The 16,695-nt window shown below is 41.9% G+C and overlaps 1 protein-coding gene across 1 annotated transcript; it reads left to right on the top strand.

Moving 5' to 3' along the window:
• The first annotated feature begins 12,920 nt into the window (after positions 1-12,920).
• On the top strand, positions 12,921-14,645 carry LOC104289731 (beta-microseminoprotein). The gene is made up of 3 exons (XM_009888727.1): positions 12,921-12,993; positions 13,526-13,628; positions 14,516-14,645. Exons 1-3 carry the CDS (start codon positions 12,921-12,923, stop codon positions 14,643-14,645), a joined length of 306 nt encoding a protein of 101 aa, XP_009887029.1.
• The last annotated feature ends 2,050 nt before the right edge of the window (positions 14,646-16,695 follow it).

Below are 16,695 nucleotides of genomic sequence, written 5' to 3'. Positions count from 1 at the left end.
GGCCAAGCCCTTGCTGGGAACAGCCCATCCCGGCAGAGCAGGAGGAGCGGAGGACTCGCCCGCGCACCCACTCGGTCCTAAACCAGCCGTGGCATCCCCGGGAGGGTGGTTGGGCTAAGAAGGCTGGGCCCGCTCCCGGCTGGGTGGGGAGGATGGGTGCTCACGCCATCCTTTCTGCGGGTTGTGAGGACCGTGTCTCCCAGGCGAGGGGAACGAAGAAGCAGGTGCGAGATGGCTTCAACTGCTGCGGCGGCCCCAAGGGCCTGGCACCCTTGGCCGAGAGACCGCTGGTGACTTGTAACGGAGATGGGCGCGGAAGGGCCGTGCTCTGTGCTGGGAGCAAGGGCGAGGGTGGTGGGAGTCGCGGGTCATGGCGACACGCCTGCATCACAGCAGCGTTCCCCGCTGGAGCGCTACGACGGGGTATGCCAGTGCCCATCATACAAGGAGAGAGGGCCCCCTTCCTCCTATTTTTCTGACGAAAGTAAGGGCAAGACTTACCTTATAGGTCAGGTAACATGTCCTTTGATTTTAAACTGGATTAGTCTTAAACCCACACCAGAATTCCTGACTTGCTAGAAGAAAACACTATATACACTAGCATAAATATACTGTGGAAATTGCCCAGCTGGGATTCACAGCCAATTATCCCTGGGCCTTTACAAGTCAAACACCCACTCTTAACTTCCCTCTTTCTCACTAAGTCATTTTTTCCAATGGATTAAAAAACCTTGTCATACCACTCTATTTCATATTTTCTTCATTACAAATGAATTAACCAGAAAGGAAACAATAATAAAATCATCTGTTCTTCCAGCTGGTAACAAAATAACTAATTGGAAACGGTCAGTTTAGATCAGCCCTTGATAGTAGCCCAAGGAGTTTATTTATTGCACTTCACTACACTGATAACACAGAAGACCTCATGAGGAACCAGGGCCCTGGGTGATTTACTTTTTACTTGGGTTCTCTATTTAAACAAGAAAAAACACCCAAGATATCCAAGTTCTTATGTATTTATTTTAATGGCTACATCCAACTACTTGAAGGATATTGCTAGATTAGGGCCATATGAACTTCTAAAAGCAAAGTATCATTGTATTCCTTTCAATTCTATTTGTCTGTGATTTGATAACAAGATACCATTACTGAACTGGCTCAGATCTTCAACCCTATTAGAATGTAAAGAATTTTAATATACTGATAATAAAGCAGAAACTACCAAGGTACAAACAGAAAAATACTAGCCTAGGCTAGTTTCCGAACAATGTCTTGAGCAAGATGATTGTTAAAAAACACACAGATGGGATTAATCTAAAATTATTCTCCAAGGCTTTTAGTCTTTTGCCATAGTTCCTTCCTCCGCAACATTCCAAAAACCAGAAAAATTTGCCTTTAGTTACTTCCCATATTCACCAAAATGTGGAATAAAATCCAACAAGTCCTTTGTTCATAATGCAAAGTTCTGCTGGCACAGAACTTTGTGCGTTACAAAACGTGAGTTCTGCATGCTCTGTGTGCACTGATGCTGAAAAAATGTAGGGTCTTACCATGAGGCAGCTTCAGGTCTGGGAGTCTTGCAGATTGGTTTCCATTAGAAAAAAAAAAAAAAAAAAAGACAGCAACATGGAACCTGAATGTTCCCCTAGGGGAAATTGTTTGTTTGTGATATATACACCAGTGTTTGAGCAGAGGGGGTTATGAATGGCACAAAAAAATTCTGCTTTCTAGAAGTCCCAACCTAAACATTATGATCACAGTCCCAAAAAGCATTTCAGTCCTAAAACTCCTTTTAGAGAGGAATTTAGACAGGTTCCTTTTAAAGGTTAGAGAGAATATGGCAACAATCAAAAATCACTTGCTATTCCCCTCAGAACTTTCCAAATGAATATGCGTTATAAAGGTATCAAAAATCAAATATGTCATCAGGACCTGATTTGCATATTAAGGAACACAACATGTAAGACTGCGTACAACTGAGTTCTGATATCCATGCTCACAGACATGCCTTAGCTCTGTGGCAACTCTTCCTGCTTGTATGTGGCCATGAGATCTGTGTCTGTGCAGCTCAGATTCCCTAGGACCTTCCAGAGCAGGCCGGAGTACTTCTTGAATTATTTTGGAGGACAAGTTCTTTCCTGCATGGCCACGAGGACAGAAGTTACAGCAGACTGGTGTTCCTTGCAATTCTGCCAGTCCCATGCAACTTCTCAGCCTTGTGCATTTGCAGCAGCATGAAATGAGACAGAGGTCTTTTGGTGGGGCTCTTAAAGGCTGCAGTGAAAGTGTTTATCGTGGGATCAGGCAGTCAGGTTACTGGAAGACCCCCTATGGGTTGCAGAGGGGGGCCAGAGTACAGGACACAAAGGGTTCGAAGAAAACGTACACAAGCCAACGAGGGTGGTGAAACACTGGAACGTGTTGCGCAGAGAGGTGGTAGATGCTCCATCCCTGGAAACATTCAACGTCAGGTTGGATGGGGCTCTGAGCAACCTGATCTGGTTGAAGATGTCCCTGCTAATGGCAGGGGGGTTGGGACTAGATGACCATTAAACGTCCCTTCCAACCCAAACTATTCTATGATTCCAGATGGACTTGAGAAACATAACATATGCTGTAGTTGCTGCTCTCTTCTGCCCTCCAGTTTCTGGACAAGAACTAGCACAGCATAATGGGATGCTATAGTTATGCAGACATGGAGCAAGAGGAAACAAATCTTTGTGGATCTCTTCCTGGTCCTACTTCAGTCTATTTTCTACAGTGTTGCTCCATGGGGGAAAAAGCCATTGCCTATCCTGAAATTGCTTGTTAGCCCTAGTCTAAAAATTTACTACCCCTGCCTGCTGCCAGGCAATAAATCCCCTGGTTAGTTCTGATAAGCCAACACTTAAAACTGAAGACAATAATGATGAAAGTTTGTTGCTCTAGTGAGAAAATGCCTACAGACCGACTTAGCATTGGGCATATGCCTGAAATTACAGCTGACTGGGTTTTCCCAAACGAGTTGGGGATACAGTCATAAGTATGTGTCTGTAGTTTGCCTCTTCAATGTAGTAGTGAAATTAGCAGAGTTTGGACTCAGCAGTGGGGGCTGATCCTGGCACACTTAGGGATTCTGTACTATAGCAAATTGGTTGGCTTTTTCCTGGCTTAGATCCCTAAACTTCCTTTCTGTGAAACTGAGGGATGGAATGGGGAGAAAAAGTGGTGGGAGGGGTACTACAAACAGTTGGACTTGTGCAGAACAAGGAGCACACTAGGACTCCTTAATCCACAAGTTTAAGCATAGGTTGTGTTAGCCTCAAAGCTTGTTCTTTGTGTCCACAAAGAAACATTTGTGAACATCACCAAAAGAAGCAATTGCAAAGCAAAGGAGGAAGTCCAGTATTTGCACTCTTGCACAAGCTGACACCTATTCCTTCCCATGGAACTGGTCCCCACTGGGTACCCATAATAACTTCCACAGGCCCATAGGACTGCACAGAACTTTTAGCAGCCGCAGAATGGCTGTAGAAGACTAAAGGCATTTTGATACAACCTTGAAAGTAATTTGGAGGCCAGTATTGTGCACTTGTGATATGTGATCAGAGCTTACTGTCTCTTCACAACTTCAGCAGAGCTGACAGCAAACGTTTTCATTTGGAGTGGATCCTGACTATTCTCAAACCAAGCAGTAAATTGTTTTGTCCAGAAAATACCCCTGTAAACAGCATGGCCAGCTTTAAGGGGAGTATTGTGTATGTTATACGCATTCACTGACAGGCCATATGCAACTCTATTAAAGACAGAAGGATTTCTAACACCCATACACAGATTATGAATTAACAAGAACAGACTTTAATAATAAGACTTTATTCATACAGGATTATTAGGGGGATCTGATTGTTTCCCTTTTACTTATTTTTTTAAACTTTTTGTCTGAAGTGGCCACTAAATTTCCATTAGCATTTGTCGGTGAAGAAATTACAGTTTACAGTGGACAAAGACTTAGTATCTTCACATGACATTCAATATAAATTTAAATATAATTCTCTCTTCTTGATAATCTGGGTAATGATATGCTATATAGCTAGCCTGCGTATTTTGGGGTTTTTTTTTGTCCTGTAAAAAAACCTTTGGCAGCAGTACTGCTTTCTGTTGCCTTACCCTGGAAGTGCTAACAAAAGCTTAAGCAGACACAGCACTTGGTTAAACTCACAAATATTTACAAGGTAAAAAATGAAAGAGAGTACCACAGCCAGCTTTCCCAATAGCTAACAGAAAGTAAATATGTTTTTATAACTAGAACAGGATGCAAACAAAAGAAAAAGTCAAGTTACAATTAAAAGATAAGCTTCAATATCACACAAGAAAGAACCCAAACAGAGTTTGTGCATTGTTCCTCATTTTCCCTGCCACTCCTCATTCTCATGCACAGGTTATGTTGTATGGCTTGATACAGATACGGAGAGATGTGGTCATCCAAGCCCTGCAATTACCAGAACTCCCCAGCCTCCAAGGGACAGTCCCAGCACCTGCGTTATTTGCAGACTGCAAAAGGACTTGGGGGTGACCAGTGAAGTTGGGGCTTGAAGATGCCTCAGTGTCTGGCGCAGTGCAGAAAGGAGTGTCTATAGCTAGAAATAAGGACGCGTGGGCGGTCACTGGACCAGCACAGGAGCCTGAAGCCCCCAGATGTGCTTACCCTCCTGCTTGGGATTCATTGCTGGTTAATGCAATGACGGAACATACCACTTGCCTACCAGTGTATTTATTCGATTGAGTGAATTCAAAATCAGCTTTCCTTTGAAATAATTAATTATAACCTATGTGTCAGAAATAAGCAGACTATGAGTACCCACATCACCTGAAATACCTTGCTGCCACGTACTGAGTCAAATGACTTACTGCAAGAAGTTGTTGTGCAAGCAGGACAAAAATAACCAGGCTGATAAGTTTAGTTTGGGTAACTAGAAATCCTAAAGGAGGAAAAAAAAATCCAGAGCAGAACTGCTAATCCTCTAAAGGAACCTGGACTTGGACACACATTACTCTCTTGGCTCATGGTTTCCCCCACATGGGTTTGATCCTTCTTTGACCCCAAAAGTTCATCTCTCATAGTAAAATCATGATCTTGGAGGACAGCCATTACCCGGAGTTGCCTTCGTGTGGGGTAGGAATGCCTAGTGTGTGAGGAGTGGGGGAAGGTTACTTTTGGGTACTATTGCTGGGTTCTGCAGTCCTCTACAGTCAGGTAATAATGTCTGAAACTTGAAATGTCTGACACGCTTAAGGGAGCCACCCAAAGTCATGCATCAAGTCAGTGTCAAAATGAAGAAATAAAAAAGCACCTGAATCACAGTCTCATGGCTTTCTACTTCAGCCTCTATCAAAACTTTGAAATATGAAACTCGCGGGACTGCTGAAATATTGCTACACTCCCACTTTTGTAAACAGGTAAAGAAATCAAACTTCTTATATCAATTGATATAGTTGATAAAGCAACACAGAACCAGGATGACTGCGAACTTATGGTCCAGGTTAGATCCAGCAAAGCTTTTCACCAAGCGTGTGCTTGAGAACAAGGAGTGGCTCCACTGGGAACAATGGAGCCACCCACATGGCTAAAGCTAAGGATGTATTTAAGTGTTTTGCTTGATTCAAGCCCTAAGATCTAATCTGATCCCTGCTTTGCGCAGGGATACCTTCCACTTGACCAGGTTGTTCAAATTCTTGTCCAACCTGGCCTTGAACCCCTCCCGGGATCCACTCCTGTGGGCAACCTGTTCCAGTGTCTCACCACCATGACAGTAAAGAATTTCTTGCTAATATCTAATCTAAATCTAACCTCTTTCAGTTTAAAACTGTTACCCCTCGTCCTGTCACTACAGGTCCTGGTAAAGAGTCCCTCCCCATCTTTCCTGTATATCCCCTTTAAGTACTTAAAGGCTGCTATAAGGTCTGCTATAAGGCCTTCTCTTCTCCAGGCTGAACAACCCCAAATCTCTCAGCCTGTCTTCACAGGGGAGGTGTTCTGGCCCTCCTCTGGACCTGCTCAAGCAGGTCCATGTCTTTCTTATTCTGGGAGCCCCAGAGCTGAACACAGTAGTCCAGGTGGGGTCTTACAAGAGCAGAGTAGAGAAGGAGAATCACCTCCCTCGACCTGCTGGCCATGCTTTTTTTCATGCAGTCCAGGATGCACTTGGCTTTCTGGGCTGCTGGTGCACATTGCCGGCTCATATTCAGTTTTTCATCCACAAATACCACCAAGTCCTTCTCCACAGGGCTGCTCTCAATCCACTCATCATCCAGCCTGCGTCCATGTTTGAGATGGTGCAGGACCTTACATTTGGCCTTGTTGAACTTCATGAGGTTCACATGGTCTCACCTCTCTAGCCTGTGAAGATCCCTCTGGATGGCACCCCTTCCCTCTAGAGTGTCAACGATGCCACTCAGCTTGGTGTGATTGAGCCTTGGTGTGGTTAAACATGAACCGTACATTTAAAAAGGAAGGAAAAGCATGTTCCTTTTTATGTGAAACTGAAGACATCAGGATTATACATACTTAGATGAATAGCTGAAGGCAGGTGCAAAGGGAATAAAGCTGCAGGGCAGTTCTAGCAGCGCACCAAAGAATTCTTGCCAGGTTCTGTGTATACTTATTCCTGCTTGGAAAATTAATTCCCATAAGAGCAACATTGCCTCTAAAGCTATTAAAAGATCATGACTTTAATTGCTGCTGATGGACTACTGCTGCAGACTAGACATCAATCCTGACACACAGAAGTGGCCTCTCCTGACCACAGTGGCAAATCTAGTTTAGCAGATTATAATGTGATGTTTCTCTCCAAGAACATTATTCTAAACTCTTTCTTATACTCCTGAGTTCCTTAACAGTAATGAATTTAAATTAGTTTATTTAAGCCAGTGCAAAAATGTTTTGTTGCACTTAAAATGAATCTCTCTAGTTTATCTTTAGCTGAGATTTAAATTATTTAATTTATTAAGCTGAAATTTAAATTATTACCAAACTCCTACTTAAACCTATTGCTAGGTGTAAATCAACATAAAGTTTACTACGCTTAAAATAATGGAAGAGCATCCGCTAGGTTTTACGTCAATTTAGCTAGATGATTTTTAGATAGCCTGCAAGCGAAACCAGAGGAATCTTTTCTTTCTCTCTCCAGCTCTAAAAACACACCCAACAAACAGCCTGGTAACAATCACAATAACCTTGAGCTGCAAATTGCCAGTGGATCATGAAGCAGGATTGTGGGGACAGGACAAGGGTAAATGGCATCACCTTCCTTTCCATCACCCCAAATCAACCTGCCTTTTAGAAAGTCCTAGAAAAGTACTTCTAAACGCTACAAAAATAATACCATAATAGCTGAACAGGATAACCTTCTCAGAGATTTCTCCAGATATCAACAGTTCAGAGAAAACTCTTCCTGAGAAGCTGAAAGAGACCAGACATGTTCAGCAGCATTTGACTGGGAAACTAGGAAAGGTCTAAGTATGAAATTCTTAGCAACTGTCCTACCAACAAAGCCTTAAAAATGTTTCCAGTTTTTTAATAATCTTACACTCAGAAAAGGCAGACTGTCGACGCTGTATGTTTTCATAACCCAGCTATCAACTTCGTAGGAATATTGAAAATGATCAGGAATGGCTGAGCTGATCACAAGGATGATACACTTTTCACGGGAGAGCTTGTCAGGCGCTTTTGTCTCTCTTTGTGCTAGATGACAACTGGTGAAACATGAATTAGCGCAGTGCTATGGAAGCAATCATTCTTGAAAAAAAGTGTATTAAAAAAGCAATTCACTGGAGACATAGCCAGAGCTAAGGCTTTAGGAGGACACTGAGTTATTTTAAAGCAAGATCTGCATATCCGGAGGCAGGAGGTTCAAAGGCACTCAGAGGAGAGTCAGCCTACCAGCAGACAATCAGCAGTGCAGCTGGCAGGGCTCCGGCATCTTTATCAAGCACTCACTGGCAGAAGAATAAGGTGTTCCACCTAGCAAGTGCTTTGAAAGCAAAAACGGCCTTGCTTTGAGCTCTCTGTGGAAAACCACAAAAGGACTGGCATAAAATTTCTTGTCAAGCCCAGGGTGACCTGGGGATAGCAAAGCCTGGACATGGTAGGTGAAGGGAAGGGAATGCTGTAAATCTGGTGCGAGCCAGTTGGTGCACATCCTCTATAGTTTCTCTACACTTTTATGAAACGCCTGTATCAAATTATCTGGGAGAAAATATAAAATCGTTGCTGATAGAGTTTGTAAACGATGCTTAATATGATGAATGATGACTAAATCTGGTCGTCTTTATGGCGCAATAAACTGTGCTTACTCAATCCATGCTTTAGGGATTTTTTTAAATTTTTGTAGGAATGGGAATGTTTTAAAACTCTGTAAAATATATATCTCTATTAACAACAGTGCCCCTGATAAGAATTTAGGGATGGAAAGCAAATGTTTTGTATCTAGAACAATACAGTGCTTAAGGCAGCAGATGTGATCCCTGGATGCATATACAGGAAAGGCATTATGTTCTTCATAGTATCTGGGGTCATTTCCACACACTTACAAGCTTTCACAAGCTTTCATGCTATACTCAGATTTGAAATGAGATACCATCAGATTGGAGACTGTTCAGAAATGGGTTACAAGAATGAAAGGAAATCTGTGCTACGCAACTGAAGACCAAAACTGCTGTACTCATGTGAGAGAAGTTATAAGCTGACTTGACGCTGTGTAAACACAGACAAGAGGAAGATTTTGGTAATAAAGTACTATTATCTGCTATGCTGGAAGCAAAGGATGAGAAAGGAAATTTATTGAATTTTCTCAATGACATAAACATGACTTTCATGAAATGAGATTTTTAAAACTGTAGTGATTATATCAGAACAACAACAACAACAAAAAGTCAGGTGTATAGTCTGTAAAACTGAATGCTTAGTAACTTTCCATGACTTATGTATTTCTTACTAAAGGAATATAAAACCTGTACTGACTTCAACTGCAGCATTTCCTCCAAGAAGGTCATGGAATTACGTCATGTACTTAATTTTTTTTTTTTTCTCCTGCTAAATTCTTTGGTTTGAATAAACCCAAAACCTGAAGTACTTATTATTAGTACTTAAAAATACATAGTGTTTCTATGACAACTTTTGACATACAAATACATAGTGTTCCTATGACAGAGTGACAACTTTTCTTGCCACCATTCCACCATTCCAAAGTATTTACAATTCTGTGCTTAATTCACTTAAAAAAAAAGAGCCCAAAATTATTTAGCTTGTAGTACAGCCAAATTTTATTTGATTTATTAATCCAAAGTTTCTAAATGTAATCTTAAAATCATATGCCAAATTTCCTGTAGCTGGTGATAAATTTCCCACAGGAATGAGTTTCAAATTCCTTGCCATCGTCTGTAACAAAGTATTTCTTTTTAAAACATAGGTAGGGCCACAGTCTGTTATTTCATTCTGAAAGGAAGTTGCAGGAGCAAGAGTATTTGGTTAGCACTCTGAAATTTATCACTGCTTGTGAAAGTATTTTGCACATATAAAAGTGATAATACACTTTATCACAGTTATTTGGGTGAAAGCCTGAACAGTCCCCCAGGAGCAAGAGCAGGCTTTCGATTTGAGAGGAAATCCTTATTTTAGTTGAGGAGAAAGAAATGTTGTAATGTGATCCAGCTTTGACTAAGATCTGAATGTTAAGAGGTTTTAATACTGGTAATGGCCAAGTACCTTCAGTTATCTTAAGGTGCACACCACAGCATTAAACATGAGTATGCAAAGATCTGGCAAAAGCTCCCTAAGCTATTAATACCTAGTTTCTAACTCTAAGCATATTCCAGCCCACTGACAGCAGAAATGGTCAGCACGCATTCCTACCACAGCTAAAAATCACCTAACCGTACAGTAATGCCTACAGCTTAGCTATCAATACTTGCATTTCATCAGACAGGCATTTCTTCTAATCATAATGCTTCCAAGGATTACAAAGTTCCAGGTTCAACCTTTTACTCAGGTCAGTGCTCTACAGAATCAAACATTTTCTCAGTGCCAGCTGGCGAAATTTCAGTGATTTCTTCAGAAATTTCAACATAACTGCATTTGAGTTGAGTAAGCTTTTTTTTTTTTTTTCCCCTGGACTTGAATTGCTCAACATAAATGCACCGTAAAATATTTGCTCTCAGATTCCACATAAAGCACTTGCAGAGTTCTTCTGGAGGTTTGGAGCTCTTTGGAAGCCAAACATTCCACAATGGTAAGTGAAAGGTTTAGAAGTTTTTTTCTGAGGCTACAGATAGCTATTTGCTTTAAAACTGTGAAAGAAGGGTATTTAAAAGAATCACGTAGTTACACATTTTTAAACATGGATATAGTCTATTAAAAAACTGTAAGATGCAAAGGAAGTAAGACATCTTTGTGAAAATTGCTGTGAATTTTGTTCTTTGTTTTGTAATTCATTGCAAGAAACTGTATACATATATGTCTTGGTGTTTTGCTTGCTGTTCTTCTTTTCTCAGAAATGTTTGTGTAAATATGCAGAATTTTGTAAACATTAAGGACCATACTTTTAAAACGTATAGATGTGAAATATAGTTTAAAATATAGTCCCTTTATAGTGAAAAGTGTAATGAACAGTGGTTTTTGTCTGTATTTCTCTTTTGATCTATCAAGTTGTGTCCTGTTTCAGCTCTTCAAGCCTCCAAATGTGTTTGCAGAATCTGAATCAAGTTAGGTAATGCTAAATAGACAGACAAAGCCCTATGGCCCAGCTTTCCTTTAATTTATACTCACATAATCCCCAAAGGTACGGACATCAATTACTACCTTTGATGAGAATCTCGGGAATGGCATAAGTTTTACATAAGAGGCAGTAGTTTCTGTAATATATGTAGATTCATAAATAAAGGGAGAAATCATCATCTACTTCTTTCTGTGCCTAAGCTTTCCTGAGGGCTTGTCTATACTCAGACAAGATTTAGTTGAAAAAAAAAGATACAGTATCTCATTCCACATTAATTCACCCACTTCCAAAGTCCATTAAATCCAGTTTGGAAGATTCTGTTCAGCAAGATGGCTGGTGGCATCCCCTTTTTAAGAGAGCAAATGGGAAAAAAAATCATTCCTTGCAGTGCCTTGCCCACAGAACAACACAACTCTGATGTTTAAATAAGAGCCCTCGGCATCAGTGTAACAGTAATAATCTCTGCCATTTCTAACGAAGGGTACTGTTTCTGCCAGTGCTTTCTTACCTGTTTGATATTCTTTGTGCTCAGCCTACTTATATGTGGGCCCTTTACTGCTAATCATCTGTTGCTTAGCTGACGTATCCTTTGGTTGTTCCAGCACAAAGCCAGTTCAGACAGCAATGAGACACCACAGACTTCCCTTTCTGTTTAGATTCTGGCAGGTCCAGAACTCTGGTCTTTAGAGAGAGGAGCATGCCCAAGTTCATCTGCCTGGCATTTCTAGCAGTAGCAAGATAAGGACAAATGTTGGAGCAAATAAAGGGTAGAACATTCACAGAAGACAACCCAGCAGAGCGAAAGAAAGATTTTAGTCTTTTCTATAAAGATGTGAGTGACAGCAGTAAGGCCTCTGGTAGAACTGGCCTGTGCTGTTGCAAACAGCTGAACCGGTTTGGACGAAAGCCACCACCAAACTCAAGATGGTTGACTAATATACAGCAAGCAGTATCCCATGTTGAGATCCTCTGTGGAAAGCCATAATTCCGTGAGCTCACAAACCCCTGGATAGCTGCACAGCACAGATAGCCCCACAGATCCATGTCAAATGCATGTGGAGCATCAGCAGAGACCAGCTGCAATGCTACATACTAAAACTTCATGGAAGAGGAGTTGCTTAGACAATTTTCCTTTGGCCAGTGTCATGGTTTAACCCCTGCCAGCAACTTGACCACACAGCTGCTTGCACACTCCCCTATCTCCCCGCCCCCCGTAAGGTACAGAGAAGAGAGGGAAAAGGGGGAGGAACAACCAAAAAAACCCTCATGGATTGAGATAAAGACTAAGTAATAGAACAGTAATGGAAGAGGGAAAAAATAATGATAAAAAATAATAAAGGTAAAAGAATGTACAAAAGTAAGTGACACAAGTCGCTCTCAGCACCCAATGATCGGTTGTCCAGCCTGTCCTGAGCAGTGAGCACAGATTCCTGCCCCCCTGCCAGCGCCCATTTATGTACTGAGCATGACATCTATGGTATGGAATAGTCCTTTGGCCAGTTTTTCCTGTCTATGCTCCCTCTCAGCTTCTATGGGAAGCTGAAACAGTCCTAGGCTAATATAAACATCACTTAGCAACAGCTAAAACAGTGTCCATTATCAGCATTATTCTCATACTAAATCCAAAACAGCAGCTACTAGAAAGAAAATTAACTTCATCCCAGCTGAAACCAGGACAGCCAGGCACCACGGAATAGCACAGGTTAAGAGAGATCTCCACCCCGCTGCCAAATTTGGAGAAATTGCTATACCCAAAAGTGAAGCAATGGGATGATATTCGGACAGTGATTTGCTGGAGAAATATCTAAATCTGACTCAAAGGCAACAAATAAAGCACTAGTAAGGGTCTGACATTGCTTTCAAGTGTATAATACTATTGAAGCTTTTTGTGATTTCTAGAGATTGGACCACGGCAGAGAGTGATGCTGCTGACACATTTATGTTGTATCATTTTGTCTTTTCCTACCTAAAGGAAAAAGTCATCAATGCAGTGAAATATCTGAAGTGCCCTTTTCCAACATTTTCATGTACGCATGAGGTTATTTCTAATTTTTGCTTCAGGTTCAGTGACTTCACATTTGAAAATAAAGATAATCAAAGTGGAATTAAATTCATGCCATGGGCTCTGTGTCTCTTTTACAGAAAAGCTTCCTGGCTTTCCTTGTTGCAATGGGCGTCATAGTGACACTGGGTGATGCATACTGCTTTACTAAAATGAACAAGCCAGGGGAGGCCAACAAAGGTAAGAAGAGGGAAGTCGTTCTCACCTGAGTGTTCTGTGGCAGCTCAGCTCTATGTGGAGCTGCCAGGAAGGGCTCAAAATACATGGGAGCGGGAGATGTCAGAAAGACATGAATAGGAGGTTCCAGCACCAAGTTGCCAAAAGTAGGGAAAAACAAAGTCTTCCCCTGGACCAGGTATGGTTGCAGCTATATTATTGCTATCGGTGGTAGGTTGCTATTGCTATTCCAGCACACGGAGCTGATGTAGGCGTTGAGAGTAGTTCTGAATAAAGTCTGGTGCCAGGTGGCAGACCTGGCTCTTTGATTGCTCACTTTCATCCCAGATCTGTCGCACTGAAACTGTCTCTAACAAGTGAAGAAACAAGCTCAGGCTCTCCAAATTGCCTGGGTAATAACCTGGAGAACAAAATGAATTCTGCTTTACTATTGCCAAGAAAAACATTTTCAGAAAACTTGAAATAATTTTTAAATTTTTCAGCCTTTATGTGGAGGCTTAAAGGACATGTTCTGATTTGCTGCTGTCTTATGCAGGCTGTATCCTGGATGGAAAACTATACCCCTTTGGAGAAATTGCGAGGACAGAAAATTGCTTCAGATGCAGCTGCAGCAAAGATGCAATGCGTTGCTGCTCCCTGTAAGTTTGAACTTCTTGCTTGCATCATTGCCCAAAGGAAGACTATAGCTTTCCATTTGCTGGGGATAAATGAGTTTCTAAGGGCACAAAAGAGCCTTTCCTCACCCATGTCACAGAGATAGGCCAAGCCACATATAGCTCTTGATCATTTGGATCCTTGGTTGTGTTTACCTTAGTCTGCTTTCTGCTGAATGGGAGTCGACACAGGTCCTTCCAGACACATCCAGTTGGTGCTTGCTTTTAATTTTGAGGAACTTGTGAACCCCTCTTACACTGCAGTTAAGTCTTTCCTTAGCAGGGAAAGTGGGGGTAGGAAGGAATTCATTCCATAAGGGACTTAAGCGAAGCTCCTCTAAAGGGCCTTTGATTACCTGAATCCCTTTCCAGAGGTGCTTTTCTCCAGCAAATATGCTGATCCTAGAGTGACAAGGCTCTGCTCTGAAGTATCTATCTCAAACATCCTTCTTTCCTCTTATCCTACCTTCTCAAAGGGCTAAAATAGCTTGATTATGATCATCGCCTTTGCTCAGGCGACGCTCTGTCAGGAAACAGCTACCGCATCCTAAACAAACTGGCAGTAATGAAAAATTAATGGAAAAGAGATGAAACATGCCAAGACCATGCTTATGTCGCACTGTAAAGTGCTGTGCTAGAAATCCCTATGCTAGTGCTGAGCATACTGGTACACCCACCCAGCGCAGTGCAGCAAGGCATCATTTGAGGCCCTGGAAGCTGTAGCTGTGTGGCACTCAAGCTAGCTAGGCTGGCCTAAGCCGTAGGTTCAGAGCTATCTCAGCATTAGTTCAAGCTATAATCACTGCACCACTGAAGTACTGAATCTTTTATTGCTCTCAATCTAACATTTGCTTTCTCTTTGCCAATGACAGCTTTCATACTCCTATTGGTTACGACAAAGAAAACTGCAAAGTTGTTTTCAACAAGAAAAGCTGTGACTATGAGGTGGTGCAGAAGAGTGACCCCTCAAAGGAGTGTTTTGTCTACTCTCGTGTGGGCTAACAACCCACCTGCTCCGAACCTCTCTGCACTGTGGAATTCCTCTCCTTCCTACAGGTGCTTTGCCATCACAGAGAAGCTCAAAGACAAGGGAGATCTTGTAAGAGAGAGCACTTTCAGCAGCTCAGTATACAATCTGCATAATCAGATACAATGTCTCATTGCTGTCATTACTTGCATTGGTGTCACTGAGCTTCTTTGCATACAATAAATCCAGATGAAATATCCAGAAATGATTCATAATGATGGTTCATTTTATGTAATAATAAGGGGCAATGTCACCTTCTTTGAGAAAGGAATGTATTCACCTCACTACTCCAACATGCCATGCACCAGTACCCTGGCACAACCCACTCTCATGCTTTGCAGGTTCTGTTCTAGCCAAGAGTAATTTTAGCTCACCAGGTGTCAAAATCTGCTATCGTTTGGAAGGGATGCACTGTTTGGGACATGCTGTGGAATAGCTCCTACTCAGGGCACACCTGAACTGCTGCAGGAGTTTTGGCAAGACGCATGCTGCTAACACCTGTGACCTCTGAAAAAACAGTGAGGGTGGAAGATCACCATCCTTTTTCTCCATCTTTTTCCCCTTCTTTTCAGCAATGTCATGACCCAATAGCAGTGACTGTTCCTCTGCATTGCCCGCTCTGGCCTGCTGCCAGGCATGCTCCTCCAAGCTCTGCTCCTGAAAGTCTGCACACACTGCACTGGTTTAGTGGTTCTTGCCCACACTGAAAGAGAGATCCAGATAAGCCCCTGGAGACACGCTTCTTCATGGCAGCAGAGCTTGAGGTACTAATAAAAGGCAGATGCCTTCTGTCTCTTCAGTATAAAAGTTCCCCACATTCCCTGGGGAGAGAAGTCCAGCCAGTGATGAGGTTCAAAACCAAATATCCCACTTGGCAACTGGTAATACCCTAAATCTGCCCACATATAGGAGACCAGGCAACAACACCCTGTAAAATGCTGCTTCTACACAGCCTCCTTGATCCAGAACTGAGTATTAAAAACCCACAACGGCCTGCAGTTAACTGTTGTATCGTTTGAAATGAAACACACCTTCCAGGACAAGTGGGCTGTTTAATGATGCTCCATAATCACAACAAGCCTGTTGCCTTGTAAAAGTATGAGGTTGCACACAGCTGAGCATTCTCAGGGCAGGGATCCTCACTTGGCCCCAAATCAATTGTCAGCCTATATTTATTCAGCAGGGGTACTTGTTGCTCAAGATGACCCGTCTCAAGCTCTGCAAGCCATCAGTAAAATCAGAAGGATTTAACGTGGTATGTTTTCTCTGGCTTTGTTTTTGGTAATTTGCCTATGAACATTGCTTGAAACTTCCTTATGGCTTCACTTAAGCTACCTCCTTTTGGGAAAAAAATCCAAGTGTTTTGCAAGCACTGGTATTACATTCTTAGCCTTTTAAAGATCTCCACACCACAGGCTGGATATCAGGCAATAACTCCGTGTTTCTGTACAATTGCTTCCTGCAAGGCTGAAAAAATGTGAGGGGCCAGAATAAGAGTCGGTTCAGCTTTTTCCAGTACAAACACTTGCATGTGCCTTTTTAAAATCTGACTTTCGTTCACTGATTTAATCATGTCATTCCTCAAAACTCCCCTAAACAGCAGCATATGGAAATGAAAGTTCTCATGTTGCTTAAGGTCTTCAGGTAAGTTTTCTCCAAAGAATTTTCATACCCTGCAGGAGGGGAACAGTTTTGAAATTTGTCCTGAATGACTGTTCCCCTTTTCTGCCAGCTCGTGTGAAAATTACACAGAACACAGCCTCAACTGGTACTTGAAGGAATGTTCTCACTCACAGAACAAAGAGCCGCAGCTTCTTAGGGGAACTAATATTTTAAACATAGGGATCCAAAGTCCTACCTAAATAGTTCACAGAACTGTTTCTTAAGAAAAATCAGTTTTCACATTTGTTTTTAAAATCTCAGTTTTTAAAATAAACATTTTTATCACGAACAACAGTGACTTGGAGGCTCCTCATGGGTTATTTTTTAATTAACCACAGAGAACTGCACACATCAGTATCAACA

This window comes from Charadrius vociferus, unplaced genomic scaffold (assembly GCF_000708025.1).
Source record: "Charadrius vociferus isolate BGI_N301 unplaced genomic scaffold, ASM70802v2 scaffold436, whole genome shotgun sequence".
NCBI classification, from domain to species: domain Eukaryota; kingdom Metazoa; phylum Chordata; class Aves; order Charadriiformes; family Charadriidae; genus Charadrius; species Charadrius vociferus.
Note: the sequence above shows the minus strand (reverse complement) of the source record. Positions and strands in the feature narration are given on the sequence as shown.